Genomic DNA, 27,229 nt, shown 5'->3' with positions numbered 1-27,229 from the left:
ACTTAAACCAAATTCATTATTTTCCCACCTTCACTATTTTAACTTACCCATCACTATCAAGGGTACAACTATCCTTCCATTTATCAAGGCATAAGCTAAATGTGATTCTTGACTTTAAACTCTCATTGTTTGAATCTAAACTGTTACTGGGAACTCTCTTAATTTTACTTTTACAATCTCTCTTGTATATCTCTTTCTCTCATGAGACACTGCTACTACCTTCATCATCTTAAGTGTCATCTCTTGCAGGTTTTGGTCTCCTCATGTCTTCCCTTCTCAGTGCTCTACTTACCCATCATAGGATTCTTCCCAGAGGAGAAATCTAACCATGTCATTTTACTACTAAATAAATTCCAATGTAAAATCGTCTCTTTGGCTTTGAAAGCTATTCAGAATCTAGAACTTCCTACCTTTCCAGTTTCCTTACATCCACCCCACTCCCTATCTTCTCCAAGCCAGTAATACTGGCCTCTTAGCTGATCCTAGAATAAGACAACCAATTTCCTGACTCCATGTATGTTTTACTGTCTGCCATGTCTGGAATTCTTTTTTTCCCTTCACTCTGCCTCCTGACTTCCGTCAAGTCTCAATCAGAATCCCAGAATCTGCAAATGTTTTCCCTGTTCCCCTATAATGCTAGGACCTCTCCTGTATTATTATCACTGTTATCACACACACACACACACACACACATAAAACATGTACATGTACATATATATGTATATATATATAAAATCTTATTTTTATAATTTTATATAAAATCTGTTTAAATGTTTATATTTATCTTATTTTTTATATTTGAATATTGTTTATGACCATTAGATCATGAGATAATTGAGGCCAGGAACAGATTCTGTTTATTTGTTTTTGGTGTACCAGGAGCTTAGCATAGTGTGTAGCATTAACTTAGTAAATATCATCTCCTCCTCCTCCTCTTCCTTCTTCTTCCTTCTCTTTATACAGATCTTTTCTTTACCATATAAAACAAATAAATTAGTAAATATTGTTTAGTTAAGGTCTTGAAAGGAAAATACAAAAATACTTTTTCTTAACAACTTTCAGAGGAAGTTTAAAAAATACTAATATGGGATCTCTCTCTCTCTCTTTCTCTTTCCTTCTTTCTTTCCCCCCCCCCTTCTCTGTTCTCTGTTTCCCTCCCTCCCTTGCCCCACTCTAAATGAGGCAATGTGATATAAGACTGAGGTGTTTAACATGTGGCCTGTTGATCCCAGGAGGCCTACAACACAGCTGAGTGTGGTCTGAATCACATTAAAATGTCATTTGGGAAATATTTAACAAAATAATAAAAATGCAATAAAGCATAGATATCCCCTGAATAGTTGGAGGAAGTACTTTTCCCAGAGCTCTGTGGGTCAGCTTGAACATGAATATCCTCATGCGATTATACTCACTTCTGTTCTTTCTCGATTACCTGCTACTTCGACTTTCAGACTACAGCTTGGACAGTGTTGATCAAAGTCCAGGCTGTTTCTGCTTAAAGACCCTAAAGGAATAATAGGACACCATATGCCCTGTATATCCTCAATAAATATTTGCCAGTGAATATTAATCAATACTTTTCCCAGAAGACTTTACTGCATTCAGATCTTCTGCCACTCTTTGCCAACGTAAGTGGCTAATAAGTGAAAAATCCAAACAAATCCTAATTTGGTGGATCCTTTAAACAATCTACATGATGCCTAATTATCTCTGCTTATTCTTTCCCCTCATTTAATTGAATGGCTTTTATGTAAAATTGAGGAATTAAAAACATAAACAAAATAATTTTTCTACTTAAGGCATTTCAACAAGTACTGATTTTCCTGAATGCTTCCAGACACCCGACAGGATGCTCTGAGTGGTACAAGAAATTCACTGAACTTGGTAACCTATAAGGCAGCTTCTAGTATCTTACACACTTCTGGCCAGACAGAGACAGAGAAATAGAGACTCAATAGGAAATAATGCTGTCTTAGAGCCAGAAGTAAAAAACCCAGGAGGCATAACCCAGGGCCAGAGATAAACTAGGACAGTGATCTCCATGAATTGAAATTTAAAGAGCACAGAGATTTAACAAACATATTTCTTATATATCATATTATATATTTCATTTCACTTTCATAAAGAGCTTTTTCTCCTCCATGAAGTACAACCCTCTTTGCATTATATTCACCTTCATTGGTTTTTACTTGTCCTAATATAAAGAAATATCTTTAATTAGTTTGCTAAGCTTTGAGATATTTTATGAAACAGTCTTGTCTACTCTCTATGAAAAGAATCTGATAAATTACCATTTATGACAGGTTCAAATGGCATTAAATAAAGGAAGTATTGAAAACACAGCAGCAAGAAGGATGTTGTCCTGTCAAACAAAAAATGTGTTTTCTACCACAGTGAAGTGGGATAGTTAGTTTCTTACTAACAACAGTATAGTTAACAATAACATAGGAAATTTTCATCCTTAACCTGTACTTTCCATTGATTACTAACTGGTGACTTTGAATGTAATGGAGAAGACAGATTTTGGGCATAAATAATGAGTAGAAAAGCACAATGCAAATGATAAAGTAGCTTAGTTGCTGATAAAAAAATGATGTCCAGATAAAACTAGTGATGATCAGATTTTCAAATCAAATATGTCAAATTCAAGATAATTTTGTATTTGTGGTAAGAAAAGGAATTACTAGAATTTAAAATTTCTGCTTTTTATAAATATACAGTAAATAAAATATCAGTAAGCTGATTGACCAAACCATTACATAAGATATACAAAAAAACATAAAATTATAAAAAACTACAAAATTTGGGGAGATTTGGGGAGATAGTCACTGTCATGGTTGGGGCATGTCAATAAAATAGAAGCTATCTAAAAGTATTTGCAAATGTAGTGCTAAATAAGTCATCAATACATGTTTATTAAGCATCTACTGAATCAGTGACATTATCAAGAGAATACTATTTATAAGCAGACAAAATGATGACAAAATTGACATAGAGAATCAAGAGATCTAATATAGGGATTTTAAACTTTTTTAGGGGAGCAGTCCTGAATGCTTTTGACACACCTATGAAATCTACAGGCATTTTTGATAGTAACATTGGAAAATGCACATAAATATTATTAGAAAAAAAAACACATTTTACTGAAATCTATTTATTAAAATATTAGAAGTTCCAAAGCCATGATTTGGTAAAGAACTCCCAGTCTAGAATCTCAAAGGAAATAAAAAAAATGAAATTAGAATACAGACGTATTAGAATTTTCATACCTCAAATTATTAAGGAGTAATTATTAAAATTATTTGTTGATGCTTAAGCAACAACAGAAAGGTAGATCATTAAAACAAGATAATGCAAGAAAAAGAAATAGTTTCAAATGATGTTTGGCAAACCTAATAAAATAAATTCTTGAAATTAGATTGCCTTTTGATAAAAACAGCTGAGAGAAATGGAAAAAAAAAGTTTGGCACAAGTTTAGGTTAGACTAGCATCTTACAGCATACACCCTAACATCAAATGAATATGCAACTTGAATATAGAATAAAAACCTTTAAAAGAATCTGGGATCCGGAACTTTTTATGACTATGCCTAGGGAGAAAAATCTTAACAGTAGATATTATAAAAGATAAAAGAGAGTTTTTACTATACAGAATTTAAAAAGCTTTTGCATGAATGAAATCAATGAAGAAATAGAAGAACAATGGTCAAGTGGGAAAAGTATTTGATCGAACTCGACCAAAAAAGTCTAGTTTCTAAAACATGGGATCATAGATTTTGAAAGAATGAAGCTTAGAGGCCATCTAACCCAATTATCCATTTTACTGAATTGATGGGTGAGATAAAGGAGAGTAAAGAGTGAAGGCTGATCTCTCAGGGTAAAACTGGGTAACTTTTGACAAGAAACAGCCCTAGAATAGGGATGGATTTTGGGGAGGTGCAGTAATAATTTCTCTTTTTGACATGCTGAGCTTGAAATCAAACGATGCCATTAAGCAAGTGCATTAAAGTATTTCTAAAATGATGTCCATCCTACACTAATCTCTATAAACCATTTCTTTTTCCTATAAGCCATTTTAATCTCTAAGGCCTTTGGCTCTTGGTTAATCAGGATCCAGTTGAATCACCTACAAAGAGAATATCCAAAGAGTTACAATTAACTGAATTTTCTCTTCATTTTCTTGAATGGATTTTCCAGATTGCAATTACAGTCATCAGCTTTCTGTCATCAGATAGTAATTAAAAATATAAGAAATGACAAAAAAGAAAGAAGCAGTATTTGGATCTTTTAGTCCCTTAAATTTCAGAGAAAGAGTCTATGATGATTATGTCTTGTTTATAATGAATTTTAGAGTTCATTTTTGAAAAGTTACATAGCAAATTAATTTAAAGCAATTCTTCTCACCCATGCAAAACAGTTCATTACCACATTCTTCTCTCCTCATTCCTCTCTCTCTCACACACACACTACTGACAACATTTTTTGATCAATTGGTACAGGGGTCATTGGTGACACTTTATAAAAAGTTTTAAAATTCATTAAACAGAGAGAAGACTTTTTCAAAGTATTCATGACTTTTCTGCAAGCATATGGTGAGTCTTTTGTGTGATTTTTTTTCCAAGCATTCAACTTCTAAAGCATTTTAGTGTAAGGACTATCTTAACTAAATGTGGAAGAACTCATAAATACAAATCTGGCAGTAAGGTAATTGATTGCTTCTTCACAGGATATCATGAAATCACCAACAAAGGCAGAAAAAAATAGGAGATGTATCTATATTGAGAAAATCACAGTTTTGGATACTATTTCACATAATTAGGTCATATGATCCATTTTATCCTTTTTTATTTTTTAAAATCTAAAGCAGCCTTTAAAATCTTCCATTCCAAACTTGTCATTCTATAAATGGATAAAATGAGACAGAGAGATTGGGACTGCCTTGCCCAAAACCAAATAGTGGCAAAGTTAGCACTATAACTTAGGTGTTTCAATTCCCAAGGGCAAAAATGTATTACATGGCATTTTGTTAAACAAAAAATTTTTGATAGGTTTTTAAATAATGTTGATCAATTGTATCCAACTTTTTGTGATCCCTATTTGAAGTTTCCTCAACAAAGATAATACAGTGATTTGTTATTTCCTTCTTCAGATAATTTTACAGATGAAGACGCTGAGAAAAGGGGGTTAAGAGACTTGCCTAGCATCTATCAGCTAGTAAGTAACTCCAGGCCTGGCTATCCATCCCCTGTGCCTCCTCATTGCCTAAGTTTTTAAATTGCAAAATGTGAAATACTTAACTATGGTCATGACATTAACTAGATTGGCATATAACTTATTCTTGTGCATTACTATGTGAAAGTTAGCTTTTGTTGAAAATTTTTCTTTTGTTAGATTTGAAATGACATGTCCCCCAAAGGAGTGGACTGCAAATAGCTTTCATAGACAATCAATGAACCTTTAGTAATTATTTATTAGGTATCTAAAAAGCCAGGAACAATGTTCCATTGGAGATAACATCAGCTTTTCTGAATTTCTTGACATTATTAATGGTAGTTTAAAAATCATACATGTGCTAAGGAGAACCCAAGAGTATCCCAGAATCCTTCATTCATATATGACATAAAGTACCTAAGTGTATTAGGTAAACTTCCTATAGTTAACTTATGGGAGGACACAGTAACATATGGATAAGCATGGGTGGTTTGAACCTAAATCATTGAAAAGAATACTCACCTCAGTGCAACTAAAGTTTTATTGAGATGCTTGAATTGTTTTTAGTATTGTTTTTCCTATGCTTACTCAATTTATTTTATATATACTTGGCATTCAAGAATGCTGCCTTTACTATATTAACATGGAATTACTTGGCTAGCTTTTTTAAATGGCATTCTTGCCATTATTGACAGACAGCAAAATTCTTAGTTTTTTTTCCCACATCTGGTTTTCCGTATTTCATGAATTCATCTTCTTTTTTTCCCCATCACCTAATACAGGTTTCTAAAAATCAGATCCTTTCAAATCAGCATCTCTTCAATGGACAGCTTCACTTTGAAGACTCCTTAGCCTTCTTCAGATGCTAGCTCCCCTTTGTAGCCTTCTCGGATATATTTAGGCATTAGTGTACTTTTCCTCTTACATATATTTTGCATTTATTCATCTACATATATGTTATATACTTTAATTAGAATGCAAACACATGTGATAAGTGATTTTTCTTTCATTTATCTCTTTATATCCCCAATGCCTTATACTTACAAGATCTTTCAAACAATAAATGTTTATGAAACAAATATTGAAGTGAATAGAATTTTTAATAATGGCTTCCCTACCTATTTCTGAGGCACTGTTATTAAAGAAAAAATAAGATAACTCATGAAAACAAAGGTGTTTTGAATTATCTATAGAATAGTCCCTTGAGACATCATTTGTAGTAAGTACCAATAGGACTTTGTATGTAACAAATCTATAGTTCATTATGGGGCCTTCTCTGATGACTAATAATGAAGATATGATTCATAATACTAAATAAAGATTTAGCAGAAACAAGTGATTTTTTCCCCTTATTTAAGATCTGGGATCCTGGAAACCTGCTTTTTTTAAACTGAAGAAATAAGACTTAGGTAATTTTACAAATGGAACAATAGGGATTGTCCATGGAGTACCATGTTGAAAGGATGGTGCAGTCTTCAGGTCAACAAAATGCAATGCTAAGGAACTTTGATGACCAAACAATATTTATGTTTCCTCTATATCATGCTATATGAGTAGTCATGAGAAATCAGTCGTTGAATATTTATTAAGCATTTAGACACTGTCTTAAACACTGGAAATAAAATAGAAATAAAAAGAATGATTATCTTTCCCTCAAAGAGCTTATATTCTAATGAAGGAAGAAAACACATGATGGAAACAGGGAGAGGAAAGAGTCCAGTAAAGGGATTGATAGAGAAGTCTGGAGGTCAGTTTGGGGAGAAATGAATAGATGACTGACTGGGGCCAGCCATGGAATTTCTGGAAAAAGCCATCCAATCAGATGGAGGGGTCACTAAACTGACACAACTTCAGTCAATATTTACAACATTTTTGATAGAAAGGCAGCTTTAGAGAGTCAAGAAGTCCCAGATCTTTAACATATATCTAGACAACAAACTGACTGTATGACCACAAGCAAGTTAGTTAATCCCTCTGTTCTATGCAACCTTCTAAGCCTTTTAAGTTGCAGTGATAGTCTTGATCTGTATTGATAGGGGATGCTCTCCTCATAAAAAGTCCCCTATAAGGATGAAATTACAGGTCCAGATCAATGGCTCCATGAAAAATGGTAGCACAGTATAACTGCGCCATTTTGTAGCCAAAGAAAGTGAAGGTCTGAGAGATTATGGCACCTAATATGTGATAGGATTGGGACTCAACCTCATATCTTCTGATGCAAAGACTAGTCCTTTCAACACTATCCCACATTGCCTTTCAGAGCACATTTCATCTAACTATTCAATCACTAACTCAGTTTGGCTGTTATATAGATCAATGGTCCTGGGGTCGTCATCTTGAGTGTAACACTTATGATAGGTCACTGGACTAATCACTTAACCTGTGTACACTACTCTGACAACACCTTGTGCCTTATTTACCAAGTTCTAGATTTGTGATTTGTCTCACCAGAACACATTCCCACAATGGGAGTTCCTCTAGAAGATGAAATTTCAATGGTTGGAATTATATTACAATTTTGAATACAGAATAACAGCTGCCGTTAACAATCTCTAATTACAATAAAGTTTCCAGAGCTTAAAAACTGTTGAGGGTTTATCACAGATAGAGAACATGTAGCCAACCATCCATGTTTATTCTTATGATAGAAATGGAGATGCCCCCAAGGCAGACATGATGTGTTTAAAGAATTCTGGAGGCAGCTCCAAATGTCACACTTTGAAATACCTCACAGGAGTCCCTAACAAGCATTGCTGCTGGGTCAAGGTCAGGACTGATGGGATGAAGAAGGAATCTTGACATAGAGGATAACAATTATAACTGACATTTCTATAGGAGTTCAAAGTTTTCAAAATGCTTTAAGTGTACCATGGCTCCCTGTAAGGGTCATACCATAGGCTTTGGGGACTTTGGAACTTCATTGGAGTAGGGAACACCTAGGGAGAAAACTCTTTCTGTGGAAGCAGTCATCTCTGCTCAGAAATTTCAAATCTGCAAGAGGTGGTTGAGACAATGAAAGTTGCCATGAATTTTCAGAAGCAGGATCTAAACTCAAATCTTCCTGACCCAAAGGTCAGCTCTTTATCTTCTGGTTTTTTTTTTTTTCTGATTTTATGATCTCCATTTTACAAATGAAGAAACCAAGACATATTGAGGTTCAGAGTCGCACATGAGTTCTACGTTGTTATGCAGCTACAAAAGCAGGATTTCAAACCATGTCTCCCTGATTCAAAACCCAGAGCTCTTATCTTCTCTGCTATGCTGTTTCCCAGTATAAAAGACAAGGAATGGTACTGATGGAATTTTAAAAGAAAAATTACCCAAATCAAAGTCTAATTGAAAATGCCAGCCCATTGGCCAGATGGTGGTGTAGATAATCCCAGCACAACTATATATGGAAATTAGAGCTTATGTTCAAGAAAGAATACTTTTGAGAATAACTTCATCTATATCAAATTCTAGGCCCACCAGCTAAATTTTTCAGCAGGTCTTTTTTTGAGTCTGCTGCCCCTAGACATGGTCTCATGAATAGCATGTGATGTCTTTCCATTCTGTGATTCCCAGAATTCTCTAATCAAAGAATTTGAGAACTGCAAGAGACTCTCCTGTTCTTCTATTCTAACTCATTCAATCCTGATCCAGAAGCTTTTCTACAATATCCCCTTTAATTAAATAGTCAGGTTGATTTCATTTGGAAATGTTCATCAGTGGGAATCACACCACCTTTTTGGGAAACTTATTCCACTTTGAGGAAAATTTCCTTACATGGGGTGACAATCTATCTCTCTAAAATCTTATGTACTTGCACTAGTTTTGCTCTTTCAGGATTGCAGAAAAGATCCAATGGAAGTCTTTCAAAGATTTCAATGCAACTATCAAATCCATCTTAAGTATTCTTTAGGCTTTTCAAAATTCTTAGTTTCTATAATGGATCTTCCCATGGTATCGTCTTTAGTCCCTTCACCGTTCTGTCTTCCCATAGAGGCATTTCAGACTGTATGAGAATCTAGGAGCATGAAAATAAAGAGCTGCTTCTTTTGTGGGCCCCAAAGGGCATTAGGGTCTGTTGGAGTAGTATCTGAGTCTACAGTTTTGCTTTCAACTCATGTCATTATCAGTAAGGGGCAAAAACCTTCTGGGAAAGATTTCTGTTTGGCAGTCTCAAACTTCTGAGGTCTATTTTTCCAATCTTCCTCTTCCTGGCAGTACATATGGAAGATATAGCTGACATAAATCAGTATGTTCATAATGAAATTTGAAGACTGAGCCAACTCATCTCCGGGAATGTATAGCAGTTCTGTTCTCCTCCAACCCTATTCCCTTCCAAACATCCTGTTGACTACAGTTGCATGAGTGGATTGTGATAGTGTTGAAATAATTACAATAAATTATTAAGAAAGATGGTGGGTCTCCTTTAACAAATAACCAACAAAGAAAAAATGAATCATATTTTCCAACATAAAAGCACAGTTTTCATTTTGGATAATTTGAAACACCTCTATCACCAATCTATGCGACTGGAATTTGGGGAAGCAATGAAGATCTTCTGTTAGAGAGAAAACCTGATTAGGTCAGTAGAACTGGAAGCTTTTCTCAGATTTTATCAAGAGAGGGCCTTAGAACAATTCTCAACTTGGCATTTAAAATCTTTCACTATATGGTTCCCAAATACCTTTCCAACTTTATATTATATTCCTCCTCTCCATGTATCCTGCTTTCCAATGAATTGGCTTGTTAAATGTTCCTTAGAAATATTCTATCTCTCAGCATCATGTTTTTGAACAAGCATTCTTTCATGTATTTTCTCATCTTCCCCTCATAGAACTCCCATCTTCCTTTAAAGTCTAACCTAGGGACCATTTATTACCCAAAGCCTTCCCTGACAACACCAGTGAACTTTTAAAAACCCCAGGTTTAAACCCTAGTTCATCATGCCTAGCTATGGGCTTTATGTTTTGGTAGTATGTAAACTCCTTGAAAGATTGGCTTTGGGGATCTATTTCCTGAACCTAATCCAGTGCCTGGCACACAATCTGGCTGAGTTGACACTTGGGAGGCCGGGACATGAGGTTTTTTTTTTTTTTTTTTTTTTTTTTTTTTTTTTGTTTTGTTTTGTTTTGGTTTGGTTTGGTTTGGTTTGGTTTGTTTTGGTTTGGTTTGGTTTTTTTGCCATTGAACTTTTCCAAATCAATCCCTTCTAAGCATTTATTAAGTGGCTCCTATAGGTCAGTCACTGTGTTGGCTACTGGGGAGAAGAGTACATAGAATGATGTCTTCTGGCAAACTGTTAACATTCTAATGAGGAAGACAAAGAGCATACATTTAAATGTATACAAATCACAGTTTGGATTACATCAGATGGTTTTGTAGGAAGGATATTCCCTTTTGGAGGGATCATAGAAGGCTTCATCGGAAAGCATTTTCATCTGAGAGGCATCTTCAAGGCAGAGATGGTGTCTAGGAAGTAGAGATAAAGAAGGTTTGCAGTCTCAGAATTACCGAACTGAATTTTCATAGGTAGATGACATTGTGAATCTCAGTCCAGTCCCCTTGTTTAACAGATAGAAAAAGTGAAACAAAGAGGATCCCAGACATAATGAGTATATACCAAATTTGACTAAAAGTGGAATTTGGTAGAGTTTTAACTCAACTCCTTTGCCTTCAGAATCAGTGCTCTTCCTGTGAAGTCTGGGTTAGCTCCTTGGAGGCCTCAGAATCAGCCAAAGTCAGGATAAGCAAAAGTCCTTGGGCTTTAGGGGGAGAAATGAAGAGAATCGACAAAACTGCCACATGCTCTCCACCAACCAGCCTCCTTTCTCCTCGTCCTCTTCCAAAGTGACTCTGGCTTGTCTTACTCCACCCCTTAATACCTCCTATGATTATCTGTATACACATCTGTATACAGCACAGAATAGTGAGAAGGGCCATTTTCCCAAGCATATGCTAATAGAGTATTGTCCAATAGGTAATTAGCCTTAAGTGCTCAGTTGTCTGATTCCAGTGCACCTACTCAGAGTTTCAGCCCTTTATAGCTTCCCATTGAACACCCTGATTTATTCTCTTCTTCAAAAATTCAGTTCAAATATGGTTTCCCACATGAGGTTTACCCTCACTCCTTCAGTTGTTAGTATCCTCACCAAGTAATATATATTTAATTTATATGTGTATATATGTGTCCATTTATGATATTTACTTAAATGTACTTATTATTAATTTTCCCACTAAAATATAAGGTTCTTAAGGAAGGCAATATTTGTTCAATATCTCATACAATTCCTGGCATACAAGAGGAGCTTAACACATTTTAATTGAAGGAATTGGATTTAGAGTTGGAAAAGACTTTAGACAGCTCATGTGCCCTCCTCTTTGACAAAGGAGGGAAATTGAAACCCAAAGTTGTAATGTGGCTTGTCTAATGCCCTACAAATTAATTATTAAAACAGCTCTGACTCCAATATACATTACACTATACAAGAGATGCCTTTGTGATTTTGATTTGAAATATCCCCGGCCATCTTTCTGACTGATGTTAGAAAATATTTTGGTTCAATTGTCAGAGTAGAGATTGAATTGAAATCTTCTGATTCTTGCTTCATTGATTGGTTGTGGTCCTGAAATTCACCAATGTTTACCTACCCACCAATCTGTGAAGGGTTCTGTGCTGGGCCAGAGGGAAACAAATAAGAAAGAATCTCTGTCTTTTAGAGATTTTGAGCACCCAAAACAAAGAAATATAATACACTTGAAATAGTGTGAAGTGCCTAAGAGAGGCACAAGACATTTTATGAAAACAAAGAGAGTAGAAAGAAAAATGAGAAGAGGGCAGAACCTTAGTGAATAGCACCGTGTCCAAAGAGATGAGAGGAAAAAAGACAGAGTCAGTGAAGATCAGTAAATTCCAAGTGAAAAAGAAAGTTCAGTGTCACAAGATTCAGAGGAGTAGAGGTTATGAAGAAGCTCCAGAAGGGTCAGTAGCACTGAACACCATAGAGCATCTGTACAGATTCAGGATTGAAAAAAGGCCAAAAAACCTGGCAACCAGATATCACTGGGGACTCTAGGGAGAGCAGTTTCAGTCAAACAGGAGGGAAGTTCACTTTCAAGTGGTTGGAAGTAAAATTTACAGGAAAGTTTGGAAGAGAAAAAACATACTTCAGCAAGCCTTAAAATGTTATAGAAACACGAGCTAATGTTAGCAGAGATGAGGTATAGGATAAGCAAAGTAGTTTCTCTTAGGTGTACAAGTATGTCGTATTAATTCTAAGTGCTTTGCAAGATCAATGGACAAAGAAGAAATCAATGAGCAGCCGAGATATCTATAGCCTCTTCCCAGACTAGCACGGTGGTATACAAGATCAGCTTTCAGAACTTGACTGTGTTCATCCTATAAGAGTGAGCACTTCTGGTTGGGAATGAGGTGAAAATCTGGGGGAGGGACGGAAGAATATTTGAGCCAGGTCTCCAGGTGCAATAACCGCCAATGTTTTGTGCCAGTGGAACAGCAGGAAATTTGATTAGGTGAAATGAGATTCCCCAGAATGGACATTGGCCAGACAACCCAGATAAATATATTTAGCTTGGGTTATAGACTTTATGTGCAGAAATTACCCTTCCTGTCATGCTGGGCTCTAGAGCCAAAGTGAAAACCTATCTTCAAAGAAATGGTGAGACTGGGAAACTTTGTGGGACTCTGACATTTTAAGGAAAGAGATCCAAGTGACTCACTATTCAGTAGTGGATACCACATGCCTGGATTTCTGAGGAGACTTTGTACAATATCTCCTCGACTCTGTTACACATTCAGGCTATATTCTAATTTGATATGATCTAATTAGAGGAATGAATGTTGAATGGCGGGAAGTGTTAAAAGATCTGCATCCAAGATTAACCTTGATTACAAACAAGTTACATGACTTCAGACAGATTTCTGTCTGGACCTCATAGTCTTATAATTTGTCAAACAGGGAGGGCACATTCAATAATTTATAAGCTCCATTATAGCTCCCAAATTTCAAGATTCATGACCAGTTTGTGCAAGTCAAATATTTGCATATTGAATCACATTTTTCATAAATTAGTCAACAAACAACTAGCATTAAGTGCCCATTGTGTATAATTAGCCTTTCATTTTGATTTTGCAAAATGGGGTCAGTGGATAGAAGAGGATACTCTCATAGTAAAGATCATACTTAAAAACCTTAATAAGAGACCAGAGGACATAATATACATTCAATATTCATGTAACTCTCCTATTCAGATCCCTCATGAAGTTAACTAGACAATCAGATTCCTACGATCTCACATGCACAAATATACCACACTGTGATTTTCAAATCAGAATTGGCCATGCTATCATTCAAGGAAGTTAGTAGACACATGGGAAGGCATTTGTGCAAATGATTTCAAATGAAAAGTTGTGTTCCACCAATTTAGACATAGGTTTGATTAGCTAACTCTAATAATCCAGAACAAATAAGATTTTAACATGTTATTATTTATTATGCTTAAGATGGCATGCTAAACCAATAGATGAGGAGGAATGCTCCCCTCATAACTCTGCAAACAATATTTATATATTATATGAAACAAAGAAAAAATGGCTGCTAATTGCAGCTGATAATGTAGAAAAAATTCATGTTAATATATATATATATTTAATTATATGAAATATGTAAATTAAAGGAAATATCATTAGCTCCTACACTTAGTAATATACATATTAAGGAAAATGTATATTATTAACTACACAAGTTAGATAAGGGATGTGTCCTCATTAGCATACCTAATTTAATTAAATCAAAGGGCTACTTAGCAGGCCAAATAAGAGAGGAGGAGGAGGATATTTCAGACTCCAAAATCTTTTTTTAATTTTAAGTTGAATTAATTATTTTTAGCAATTAAGTATTTCTGTAGCAATTAGAAGAAAAGAGAAAGATACTGAAGAGAACCAACTGTTGACTCTAACTCTACAGTGCATACAAGGAAAATACAAAGCACAATAGAGAATACAGAGAAAAATGGAGCCAGTTACATTCACCCCCCCAAAAAAATTCACAGTAAACAAAAATTAGAGCTTAAATTCTGTTACAATAATTGAGACAGTAATGAATTATCTTCCTGGGAATTAGAAGGATGTGATATCAGGAAACATTTATCTATAGAATAAATGACTGTTAAAATTCAAAGACATTCAATGGAGACCACTCCAAATGAATTGAGTTTAAAATAACTAATTAGGTACCTATTATTTATTAATCTTATTTAAGCATTTACGAAATCCCTATCATGGATTGGGCCCTATGCTAAGTACTGAGGATACAAAGAAAGGCCAAAAGTAGTCTGAAACAGTGTTGAACCCAGATCTTCCTTCCTTTAATTTACTGTGTATGTACTTCATAGAGAGAAGATAAATGATATTTATGCACCATAAAGTTTGCTAAGGTTTTGAGAAACAATAAAAGCAAGCCAGTCCCTGCTCTCAAGGAGTTTATAGTCTCAAGGGAGAAAAGAGGATATAAAGAGAATCTAAAAGAATTCTGTGTGTGGGGGGGTGTGTATGTGTGTGAAAAAGAGAGAGAGAGAGAGATACAAAGAGAGAAACAGAGAGAAAGAAAGCTAAAGAGAGAGAGGAAGAGAGGAAGAGAGGGAAAAAGACAGGGGGGAGGGAGACAGAGAGACAGAGGGATGTGACAGAGAGAGAAAATCTATTTGACTATGTGTGTGTGTATGAGAGAGAGAGAATGTGAATGTGAGTGTATGTGTGTGTATGTATGAGAGAATGTATGAGTGTGAGTGTGTGGGAGGAAGAATGTGTGTGTGTATGAGTATGCATGTTTGTGAGAGTGTGAGCGGGTGTGTGTGAGTGGGTGTGTGCAGGAGGCAGGAGGCAAGTGGACTTTGTGTAATATAGCTAAAGCATGGTCCATGGGGCTGATTTAGAACAAGATAAAGTGGAAGCTCATTTGTCCATCTTCCCAGGGGAAGAGTTCCAGTTATTGGTGGAGGGGGCTGAGCATGAGTCCCAGTAAGGGGAGTTTAAATAAAGGGCATTTATTAAGAGATGGGAAGAGCCATGAATATTCCTTTGGGATCACTTTGTTTCATAGAACTAGAGAGGTGAAGCTGGAGGTCCAACTAGTCTGCTACCTGTTGATTTTTGGTCTTCCAGCTCCATCACACACCCTCTTATTTATAAGAATAGCTAAAGAAGAAAGTAGGTCTTTTGGAACTGTCATTGAAACGGGTTCCAGTGGAAAGGCAAGAGTTCAATTAGCCATGCAAAGCAGATGACTGCCATCCTTTCTTGCCCTTACATAGGCAGAAATGCCCAAGGCGTGATTAAAGGTTGGTCTGCATCTATGAAAGCAATCTCAGGAAGGTGAACAAAATTTATCTTCAGTATAAAATGAAATTATCTAAAACCTTTTCAAATGATAATTTTGTCTGATTTGTAAATGGTACCTAACATCTCTGTCTTCTGAATACTTCTCAATAGCATTTACTGTAAGTGACCAATAAATAAACATGAATTAGTCATCCCTGTTTTCCCTTCTATTGGTGGAGCTCATTTACAATCTTTTTCCCCCCATATAAGGTATCTTGAATTTCCAATCAAGCCCAAACATTTGAAGTTCAATTATGTATTTAAGCAAATATGAGAGCAATAAAGGCTCTGCTGTGGAGCATACAGAATTACAGTGAAGAGAACCTCCCTGCCAAATAATCACTTATGGAAATTAAGAGATGATGGAGATCAAATCAATGGGAGGCTAAATTCGGCTTTGTTCTTGGTTCTGGAGCAGCATGAGACAAAGCAAAGTGGCCCCTTCGTGGGAAAAAAAACTTCCAACCAAACAAAACACTTACCTTACTCTTCTTTGATTCAATTTAATTACATGAAAAACAAAACAAAACATTTATTAACCACCTGTTATGTGAAAGATAGCATGCTTAATGCTGGGAATTTTATTGTTATCTGGTGGAAATGTGGGGAGGCTGGTAAAGAGAGTTCTTTTCCTGCAGGGCTTGGTGTATAAATTAAAAAGCAAAACAGTTCTTGCCTTCAAGGTGCTCACATTCTACTTGAGGGATATAGGGAGACAGACATATAAAAGGACATCTCTAGAGGCATATAAATAAGTTACATTTAAAATTATTGGAAAGAATTCCAGAAATAAGAACAACAGCTATCGGGGAAAGAAAATCCATCAAAATTTGACTTTAGCATGTGGGTGGGCATTGAAGAAATTTAAGAAACCTTAAGATTGGAGATGAAGAGAGGATCATTCCAGATGTGACAAAATACTGGCCCAAGGCACAGAGAGGCAGGATCTTCAAAGAATTAGGTGGATTGCAGCTGGCCAACCAGTTTGATTGGACAAGAGAAGGTGTGATGTTTGTGAATAAAGTGAAGTCCATTTAGAAGAGTGGGTGGGAGCCAGATGGTAGAGAGATAGTTGGTGAAAAAGATAGGAAGAGATGAGTTAGAATCCTATCTCACATACTAGCTGAGTGAATCTGGGCAAATCTTTAGTCTCTGCTTATCTCAATTGCCTCATCTATTAAATGAGGATAATAATGAATAATAATAATAATAAGCTCCAACCTCCCAGGGTGCTTATGAGGATAAAATGAGATTAATATGTATGCATATATATAGTTTGAACATTTATATTATACATGTACATATATTGTTTCATAAATCTTAATGAGCTAAATAAATGTTAATTGTTTTATCATTATTGTTTCTCATTTTAGAGGGAAGAAGTCAGTAAAATTTTCTAGCATTAGTGTTTCCTGCTGTCAATAACCTTAAGAAAAGGAAAGGAAGCCACCTGACTGAAATTCAGTCTGAAGATCTAGTCTAACACTATGATAAACACTGATCAAGGATTTAGAATGTGTAAGATACCACACAGAGGGTTTGACATCCAAAGACAAAATTAGAAATTGTCCCAACCTGCCCACACTGAACCTCCAAGAATGTTAAGCAGGGTGAGTATATTTTTTAAAGCCTCATTTCCCTTAATTCTTTTCTTTTTTGAGATTCATCAGGAAATGAACCAATGAGGAAATCTACAAATAAATTATGTAGTAATATGTACAAAAATTACAGACATATGAAATATTAATAAATCAACCTACACTATAAATGATTTTGTTTATTTATTTACTATATATTTGACACATATAGTATTTTTATTATAATAGACTGATTATTTTTTTTTAAATGGATACCCTCTCATCCCCTACTGAGTGAGACAAGTAATCTGGTGAGAGGAAAATTCTAGTTGTCTGGCTCAAGAAGATAGAATTGGGTGACTATGGCTAGGTCTCATTTTCTGGTTTCCCATCATACTTAGGGTTTTTGTTTTTTGCCTAGTGGTTTTTTCTTAGAATAATGTTTATTTTCCAGAAATTCTAGCCCCTTTATGATCTTGACCTTAATCTGTCACAGTGAGAATCAGCTGAAATAAAGCTATGACAGTTACTCCTCTAAATCAGTTAACAATCAATAGGAGTGACATCATGACTCACTCTAACCAAAGTCAGGCAAAGAATTGTGGAAAGGTGCTATACTGGCTGCCAAGATCTCTGTCACAAAGATGCCCTTTCCTTGTTCCCGTTCATTCATGAAAGATCTGATATGAAATTCCCAGGTCAAATGTAAAGGTTCTGCTATCACAGGGCAAATCTGCTCTGGTTTGCATGAGAGGGGGTCACTGGGTCAGACCATGTACAGACTACTGGGAAAATATAGAATGCATACGTTCACACCCACATCTACACTGACCCAAGCACAGACACCACACCCCCACATTTATATTCCTCTGCTCATACATTTAAACACATCCATCTATCAACATCTATATATTCATATGTATACATATACATGTGTATGCATACACACTCACCATTTCCATTCACTCATATACTATTAAAGAGACTCAACTACATATACCTACCCATTCCTACCTACTCCCTACAATCACTCTACTCCACACTCACTGATGTATAGATATAGATATGTATATGTATCATCCATCCATCCTTCCATAAGACCCTTCTTCACCCTACAGCCATCCTCCCACACTCACCTCCTCCCAATCCACACCCATCTATCCTCTCCCATGCACATAAGTTCACACATCCATCAGCACACATGCACACACTTTTCACAAGAGCTCCAGAATTTTCTCACTAACTGTACAGTGTCAAGCAACATGTATATCACAATTCAAGGATAGTGAAGGAAAAGCCACTTTCCCAAAACAGAAAAGATGCTTCTTCTTGGACACTCACTTGACCTTTCACTCCCCTACTTTGCCCCTTGCTGGGCTGTGATTTTCACCAAACTCAATTGATCTGACCAGGGCACAGCAGTGCTAAAGGTGGACAACCCAATATGAAATATCCATTCCCTCATAACCAAAGGAATCTCTAAAGTTCATCTTCAGGATGCAATTCTTGGTATATTTCAAGTTTTCTGTTGCTTTTCAGGATCTCTGACTCTTCCTCAGGGAAGGATGAGTCAAAAAGAATGTCTGAGAAAGAGGAACTCAAGCCCTTCCCTTCTTTCTCTCCTTAAGAACCTTGGAGAGCTCCAAACTCCTGGAAGAGTCCCAAATTTGGCTGATGGACCAAATGGTGCCATCACAAAATTCAAGGATGTTGGAATTAGAAGCATCCTAAGAGACTGTTTAATCCAACTCACTCATTGTACTGATGAATAATTAAGTACTGAAGCTCTTAGGCAGGCTGCTTTTTACCTTTTCTAAAAGATTTAGGTTCTTTAAGGACTAAATTATTTTTGGCTAGAAGTGGGAAAACCAAACAAAATCAAATTGAAGTTTCTAGGGGAAAAGAAGATTAATTGGTCTTAGTCCCCTTGATAAGAGAGAAGATCACTGGGCCAGGCTATGAATGGATTACTGGAAAATACAGAATACATACCCACACCCAAACCCACATCTACACAGACCCAAACACGGACACACATATACCTCTCACACCCCACATTTATATACCCCCCCACACTGGATTTTATTTCTGGTGCTGTAAAGACCCTGATCTCATCCCGATTTATTGACAAATCCTTCCTCATGCATGCTGGGCGAGATCTTTCTCCTAGATCTCCCAGGCCCTACCCGCAGCTCTAAGTCATCTCCATTCTGAGCCATCTGGCCTGCCCTCTGTGTGCCAGTCTGAGCCACCTGCTAACTTCTCCACTGGCCAGTGGTATTTGTTCAGGACAGAATTCTGGAAGAAAGGGAAGGATGAGATTCTATGAGGCCTTCGAGGGGAAATGTTTTTAAAAGAATTATAGTCTGACATAAATCAAAGCAAGTCAAGGGAACCATGTTTCAGTAAGAAAGACAGCCAGAGGTAGTCAACCCCAATAGGGTAGCCTGTATAAAGTGAAATCAGCACAGGACTTTCAGTCAAAGGATGAGGGTCCAAATCCTCTTTATACTGTTTACTGCTTATGTGCCCTTGGCAAATTAAACTTTTTAAGTCTAAATTTCTAGCTCTATATCTCATGCTTCATTAACTTATTCATGGAGCCTTTATTAGACACCTATTATGTGCTGAGCATTGTGCATACAAAGGCATACAACTCTTGTCTCCAAGCAACTTCACATTCTATTCATCCATTCATTTATGTTTTTACAGATTCATTTATCTAGAACTTAGCACCAAGACTGCCACATAGTTGATTGAATATAGGGGCAATAAATATGGACAGATATAAGTAAATATCAAATATATATATATATATATAATAAATCCAAATTATATTGGAGGCACTAATAGCTAGGGAAATAAAGATGAATCTCCAGAAAAAGGAGGTTTGAATTAAATGAAGCAATCAGACCACATCAGAACCAATCTTGGAATGAATATGGAAGATTACTATGGTGGAAAGTATATGGACTTGAGCCAGGTGACTTGGGTCTGCATCCCACTTCTAAGCTTACATTTGGGTGACAGAGCAATTACTTAAAGAGTTCTGAGCCTGTAATATCAGGGAATTGGACTGACTCAGTGGCCTTTGAGGATCTCTTAGCTCTAGCATTATATCTGAAGAGGAGGTGAGGGAGTTGTACTTTCCAGTCATGGGGCACAGGCAGCCTAAAAGGCAAGGAGATGCATGATGGGATGTCATACAGGAGAGTCAGGATATAGGCTTGTTTGGCTGGAAGCAGCATTGTGTAAAGGAGAGCAATGTACAGATATGACCTGATTTTTTGATACCATCTATCAGTCAATCAGTCAACAACATTTATTAATTACCTACTGTGTACTTACTATGTACTTACTAGCTTCATTTTGCTAAGCTTTAGGGATGCAAAGATGTCAGGTGGAAGTCTCTGTTATCCAGAAGTCTTATGGAAAAAAATGCAAACAACTATACAAAGATACCCAAGGGAGAACCTGAAGATAATTACCAGAGACAAGGTACTAGAATACAGGAGGATTGGGCTGCAAAGGGGAAGGGGAGAAGATAGTAGTTTGGACTTGAAGAAAGCCAAGAAAGACAGGAAATGGAGCTGAGAAAGGAGAGAATTACAGGCTTGTTTCTGTTTGAATTCTTTTCTTTACAATGAAGGGGAAGGAAATGCTTAAAATGATGTTCTCAAGTGAACCCACCTTGGATCTTGGACCAAATTCTCTTGATGACATTTCCCGCCATGATTTATTTGTCACAAAGCCAGTTCTCAGATCATCCCCAGAACATACAAACAAGGGAAATCTCCACTCTCCTTCCTAAGGATTCAGGGCACCCTCCTATGTTACTGGAGACCCCATTGTCATTGCCAGCACAAGCTTCCAATGGAAATAGAAAGTGATTGGATGGCCTATTTTAACAAGTGGCACTGTGAGGAGGAAACCTCAGGGTCTGTGCAGAGCAGAAGGAAGCATCTCATCAATGTACATGCGACCACCTAATGACCAGAGCCCCGTTTCATCCTGCTGTCCAAACATGGTACCCCAATACTGTGATAATTGCTCAAGTCCAGCCAGAAACAAGGTGACTGCTTTGACAGTCACCAGCACATACCCTTAATTGTCCCCCTAGGGGTGTAATTATCTGCACCTGCCCCAGGCTGCTAGCAAGGTTTCCCTGTCCACCCAGACCTAAACACAAAAAGATTGCTCTGATGCTGCCCTTGGGGGCTGGAGGTGGGGATGGCAGCTAAACTCTCAGGGATTTAGAATTTATTTATTTATTTTTTTGTGGAGAGGGGGAGCATCACAGTAGCCATCCCTCCTAAGAGGAGTCCAATAGAAGAGGAATTAGGAGCCATCCCACTCTCTTCCCTTGGAGTAGCCAGCAACAAATTTAGGAAACGGAGGGAGAGGCTTAGGAAACAGGAGGATGCCATGAGATTTGGTGAGAGTTAAGTTAAGGGGATGCGATGCTATTGACAGAAGCAGCTCCAAGCAAGAGAATCTATCCCTGCCTCCCTTTGGTTAATTCTGTACTCTTAGAATCTCAGACTTGACATCTATGAGTATTTTATCATAAGCATTATTTTCACCTTAGAACTAAGTACTTTCAAAAAAAAACCAGGCACTTTACTGGGGGAATTAAATGCACTATTGAAATTCTGTAATCAGTACATGACACAACCAAGCCTGACTCTAATCATATGTTTCCCATAATAAGCTGTTTGAAGTGTTCTTAGGGTTACAATTTTATAATCTAGACATAAGAAGGAGATCTGCACCCTTGACAACATGGAGCAGGGGTACTCCAACTGGCTCAGGATTAAAGAGGAGCTCCACCTCCCCCCTTATCCCACAACCTGCCATGTCTGCATTACAAAGATGTTCTCCATTGGCTTATCAGCCAGCAGGCAGAACTGAATGGGGTTACCTTTGCAGCCTTTCCCGTCTTCTTTCAGTTTCTGGCCAGCTTGGCATTTGCAGTAATAGCTGCCAATTGTATTGCAGCACTGCTCTTGACAGCCACCATTGTCAATGGCACATTCGTTCACATCTGCAGAAGAGTAGGGAGAATTAGCTCCTGACAGGGAGAGATCCAGATAGAACCCAGCAGGTTGGGACCCACACACAACTTGGCAGGGAGGGACAAAGAGAGTTTCTTCTAAAAATCCAAGAAACAGGGACTTTTCTCTACTAATAATCTTTTTTTTTTTTCAGGTAGCATGACAACACTTGGAGGTCTCTAGTGCAGGAACCCAGGGATCTGTCACCAAGCTTAAACTGATTATTTCTGTCAGTGATTTGAAAAAAAAAATCTTAAATTTGAACATGACATATTGGTGAAAATAGATAATAGGTTGGATGTCAGAATTAAATATCTAAGAGATTTTAGGAAGTTGGAATAGTGGCTGTTTCAAAGTCTATAAGGAAGTTTGTATATATTATCTTATTTGAGCCTTATGAACACACACACACACACACACACACACACACACACAAACACACACACACACACACACCCCAACCATAATCCTTATTTGGTAGATAATGGAGTTATTATTTTTCTCATCTTATAGAGGAGGAGACAGGCTCAGAAAAGGTGATTCACTTGCCTATAATTCCATAGCTGGTGAATGTAAGACATGAGACTGAAAATGATCTTATCTTGATTTCAATTCTGGTCTTTTATCTATTCCATCCCACTGTCTTTTCCAAACTAAGGGATGCAATTCAGTAAGGAAGAGTATCTCCAATCCAACAAATTAACAAACTTTTATCATTTTTCTAGGATTATGACCAGCAGTCAATATAAAGAATCAATTGCTCAAGTACAAGATGAGAGAGACTTGATTTGACAATTGTTCATGTGAAAATGACTTGAGTTTATTGAGGAAATGGCATATTTAATGAGTGAAGAATATGACATAGCAGTCAATAAAGCTAGCAAGATTTTTAGCTTTATCATAGAATGAAAGTATTCAGAAGAAGGGCTCTACCTTTTCCGTGTCATGTATTCCTCCACTCCCTTTGGTAGTCTGATGAAATCTACGTATGAACTTTTTTTTTTCAGATTCACAAAATAAAACCATAGTATTACAAATTAAATCAAGGGTTAGTGGAAATTAAAGATGTAATTGCTTTGTTTCTCCAAGTTCATTGACCCTGAAGTCTATCCACACATCCTTTATGAAGTCCTCTACTGCTATAATGTGCTCTGCTCAAATCACATTTGACATATTCTAATTATTGAGAAAACCAAATTATATATATAGATAGATAGATAGATAGATAGATATAGAAATAGATAGATAGATACATAGATAGATACATATATAGATAGATAGATAGATATAGATATAGATAGATATATTCACAGATCTTTAAGTACCATATAAGATGTCCCAAAAGACTTAGTGAGATTTTAAGTTAGCAAAGCTTATACTCTGTATTGCTAATGATAACAATAATAATTTACTATTATCAGCTGTTGTCATTATTTAGTTGTTTCATTTGTGTCCAATTTTTTGCGATCCTATTTGGGTTTTATTGGCCAATCTAGTACAGTTTCCTTTTCCAGTTCATTTTATAAATAAGGAAATTGAGACAACATGAGACTTCAGGGTGACACAGCCAACAAGTTTCCAAGTACGGATTTCAACTAACAGCTTCCTGATTCTAGGAGCAGCACCCCATCCACTGTCACCTAGTTGTCTTTATTACTGTGATTATTACTGTAATTTGAAGCCTTCTAGAAAAAGATGGTAAGGAAGACTGAGGGCTATGCCATATTAGAATTTATTGAAAGATCTAAAGGATTTTCATTCAGTTGAACTTTGAATGATTAACCTAGAGAAGAGAAGGTTCCAGGGTAAGTTGCTAGCTATCTTTAGGTATTTGGAAGTCTGTAAACAGGAAAAGGTGTTAGATTTTTTCTCCTTGGTCTCAGAGGACTGAACTAGAAGTAGTATGTTAAAGTTACAGCCAAGTAAAATTTTATGAATAAAAGGAGAGACAAACAAACAAAAAACTTGCTTTATAATTGGAGCTATACTAAAGTGTGAGATGCTTTGGAAATTAATCATTTCTCCTCCCCAGAGAGCTTTGAACACAGGCTGACATGACTCACCTCTTGGTATAAAATATCTCTACTCTGAGAAGGATACTGAACTAGAGAAACTCTGAGGTCTCTTTCAATTTTACTATTCTGTAAAAGACTGAAAATGGCATAAGATTTTCAGTGGTGGTAGAAGGGTAGAAACTCACCATCTGAGATGTGTGAAATTTGATTATACCATGCAAATACCTAGGGTGAGTGAATAGATGTTGTTGTCTTGGAAAGGAAACTTGGAATTTCTCTTCCAAATTATCTCAGAAACAGGCTTATGCTAAGGTTTATAAATACATAATAGTTGACATTTTACAATACTCTGAAATTTGTGAAACACTTTACATATACTATCTCTTTTGATCCTCACACTAACCCTATGAATTAAGTACTGGAGACATTAGACATCTCTTTATAGAATTCAAGAAATCGTGCTTCAGTGCCTGGACACTTAGCTCACAGCAGAGTCCTTTGAAGATCCTTTCCTTACTTGAGGAAAGACTTCAAATTCCTTCTTTCTATGATTTGCATTTAATGACACTTTCAACCCCCCCCAAAAAATACTTTAACTAAAAGAGAGTAGAATCTGCAATAGTGATCTAATCAATGAAGGCGATCCATATTTTGTATCTCATCCTTGACCTCCTAGTGGTAAACAATCCAACTGTTAGTGCAAGAGGAAAGGCAATGCAGTTGGAGTCACAGGGTGGAAAGGAATAGATATGGTTTTGCTAGGAAATTGGCTGCTGTTTTCCAAGTACATTTTAGCCATAAGGAGGTGTCTGAAGTGTGGGTATTTTCATAATTTGGTCTTGAAATTATCCCATTGAACTATATGATGATCAATTCTGATGGACGAGGCCCTCTTCAACAGTGAGATGAACCAAATCAGTTCCAATAGAGCAGGAATGAACTGAACCAGCTACACCCAGGGGGAGAATTCTGGGAGATGACTATGAACCACTACATAGAATTCCCAATCCCTCTATTGTTGTCCGCCTGCATTTTGGATTTCTTTCACAGACTAATTGTACACAGTTTCAAAGTCTGAGTCTTTTTGTACAGCAAAATGACTGTTTGGACATGCATACATATATTGTATTTAACTTATACTTTAACATATTTAATATGTATTGGCCAACGTGCCATCTGGGAGGGGGGAAGGAGGGGAAAATTAGAAGAAAAGGTTTGGCAATTGTCAATATTGTAAAATTACCCATGCATATATCTGGTAAATAAAAACTATTAAAAGAAAAAGGAAAGAAATTATCCCACTGAGTTATGTAGCTGACATATAACAAATGTTTAGGAACAAGCCCAGGATAGAAATGACAGTAAATGATATCTGCTGATAGTAATAGTGATGATAGTAACTAAGACATATTTAGAACTGAAAGGAACTTTCCATATAGTCTATACAGGTTATTCACCTCATTTATAGACTCGGAAACAGAGTCCCAGAAAGCAAGATGGTTTACTACAGAATTACATAATTAATAATTTGCCAGATCCTCTGAATCCAGAGATCCAATGATCTTTCCAGTAGCCCGTTCCCATTTCAAACTTTAAAGCTTACAAAACATATACACAGATGCATGTATGCATATATACATAATACATATATAACATATAATGTACATATATACAGATATGTGTTTATATGTGTATATACATGTGTATATGCATATATTTATAATTGTAGATATTTGACGCTCAAAACAATCCTGTGAGGTAAGTACTGAAGATATTGTCATTGCCAGTTTACAAATAAGGAAACTGAGACAGAAAAGTTAAATCACTTTCCATAGCTCAGGTCAGTTTCTAAACCAGTCCCTTCTGACCACAAATTCTAGGCTTTACCTATTTTTTAAGAGCATATATTTGAAAGCCTGATGTGGTAAATATTATTACTCTTCCATTTTACAGTGAGGAAACTAAACTTTGGAGACATTAAGGTAGTGGCCATGGTCACTCAAATAGTGTCTAAAAAAGGATTTGAATTCATCTCTCCTAATGTGAATCTAGGACTTCTTTTAATTTATTAAGTGGGCCTGCAGCTCTCTTCCTTTGCTAACAAATTATCATAGCACACAATGACCATTTATCTTTTTGGAAAGATATTTCAGAATAATGGGACTAAAGGGCAGTCAATTTTACCTTCGTAGTCTTTACTTCTCAACATGGTATTCTGTCACATCATTTTTTTTTTAGTACCAAGTTTGGGTTTAATTGACTTCTAATTAAAAAAAAAGAAAGCTACCAAGGCTATTTTTTTTCCTAGTTGGCAGAAAAAAGTTGTAAGGTTCTTCAGTTTTTGAATAGCCAGTGAAGGCCAAAATTAATTGTCTCCAATGCAGTCCATTTCCTATTAAAATGGAGTGGTAAAGCACCCTGTTTCACTCAATCAGTCCCCCAATACCTCATGCTTGAGAAAGCAACAAGAGATCTGGAAGTTTCTTATCCTCTGGGAGGCTCTTATGAGTCTACTGATTAATACTAAAGTCCTTGAGACAGTGTTCTAGTGGTTCCTGCAGATTTGGAACTGCTCTCTAGACTACAGTCACAAAAGGATGGGAGGCAGTCTAAACAACACCAACAGCAGCAGACCCTCACAGATCTGCCACCTGTGAGCATCAATCATTTTACTCTGTGGCAGTTCATGAAGACAGCTAACAAGAAATGTCACAATTGGGAAACACAGGCATGGTGCATTTCATCCATATGGCTAATCTGGACACTTCATAGAATCATTTAAAATAAGAGCTGGAAGGGACCTCAGAAACGCTCCAGTCTAAATGGCACTTGGAAAAAAAAAATCCTCTACAATTTGTCTGACAAGCGGTCATTAAGTTTCAATTTGAAGACTTCAACTGAGAAGTCTATTCCCCTTTTCAATAACTCTAATTGTTTTTGTTGCTTTTGTTTTTCCCATACTGGCAAACCTAAATGTACTTCTTTTCAA

General features: G+C 36.5%; 1 protein-coding gene across 1 annotated transcript in view; it reads right to left on the bottom strand.

Moving 5' to 3' along the window:
* Positions 1–26,449, bottom strand: part of LOC141561848 (uncharacterized) — a 327,004-nt gene extending 300,555 nt beyond the window's left edge. Inside the window, exons 1-2 of the mRNA XM_074301949.1 lie at positions 26,425–26,449; positions 22,093–22,215 (exon numbers count right to left, since the gene is read on the bottom strand). Coding sequence (XP_074158050.1) covers positions 22,093–22,215; positions 26,425–26,449 — 148 coding nt within the window. The remainder of the gene's footprint in view (positions 1–22,092; positions 22,216–26,424) is intronic.
* Between the last annotated feature and the right edge of the window lie 780 nt (positions 26,450–27,229).

This window comes from Sminthopsis crassicaudata, chromosome 3, assembly GCF_048593235.1.
Source record: "Sminthopsis crassicaudata isolate SCR6 chromosome 3, ASM4859323v1, whole genome shotgun sequence".
NCBI classification, from domain to species: Eukaryota; Metazoa; Chordata; class Mammalia; order Dasyuromorphia; family Dasyuridae; genus Sminthopsis; species Sminthopsis crassicaudata.
The sequence above is the reverse complement of the archived record's forward strand: the minus strand, read 5'-3'. Positions and strand labels throughout refer to the sequence as shown.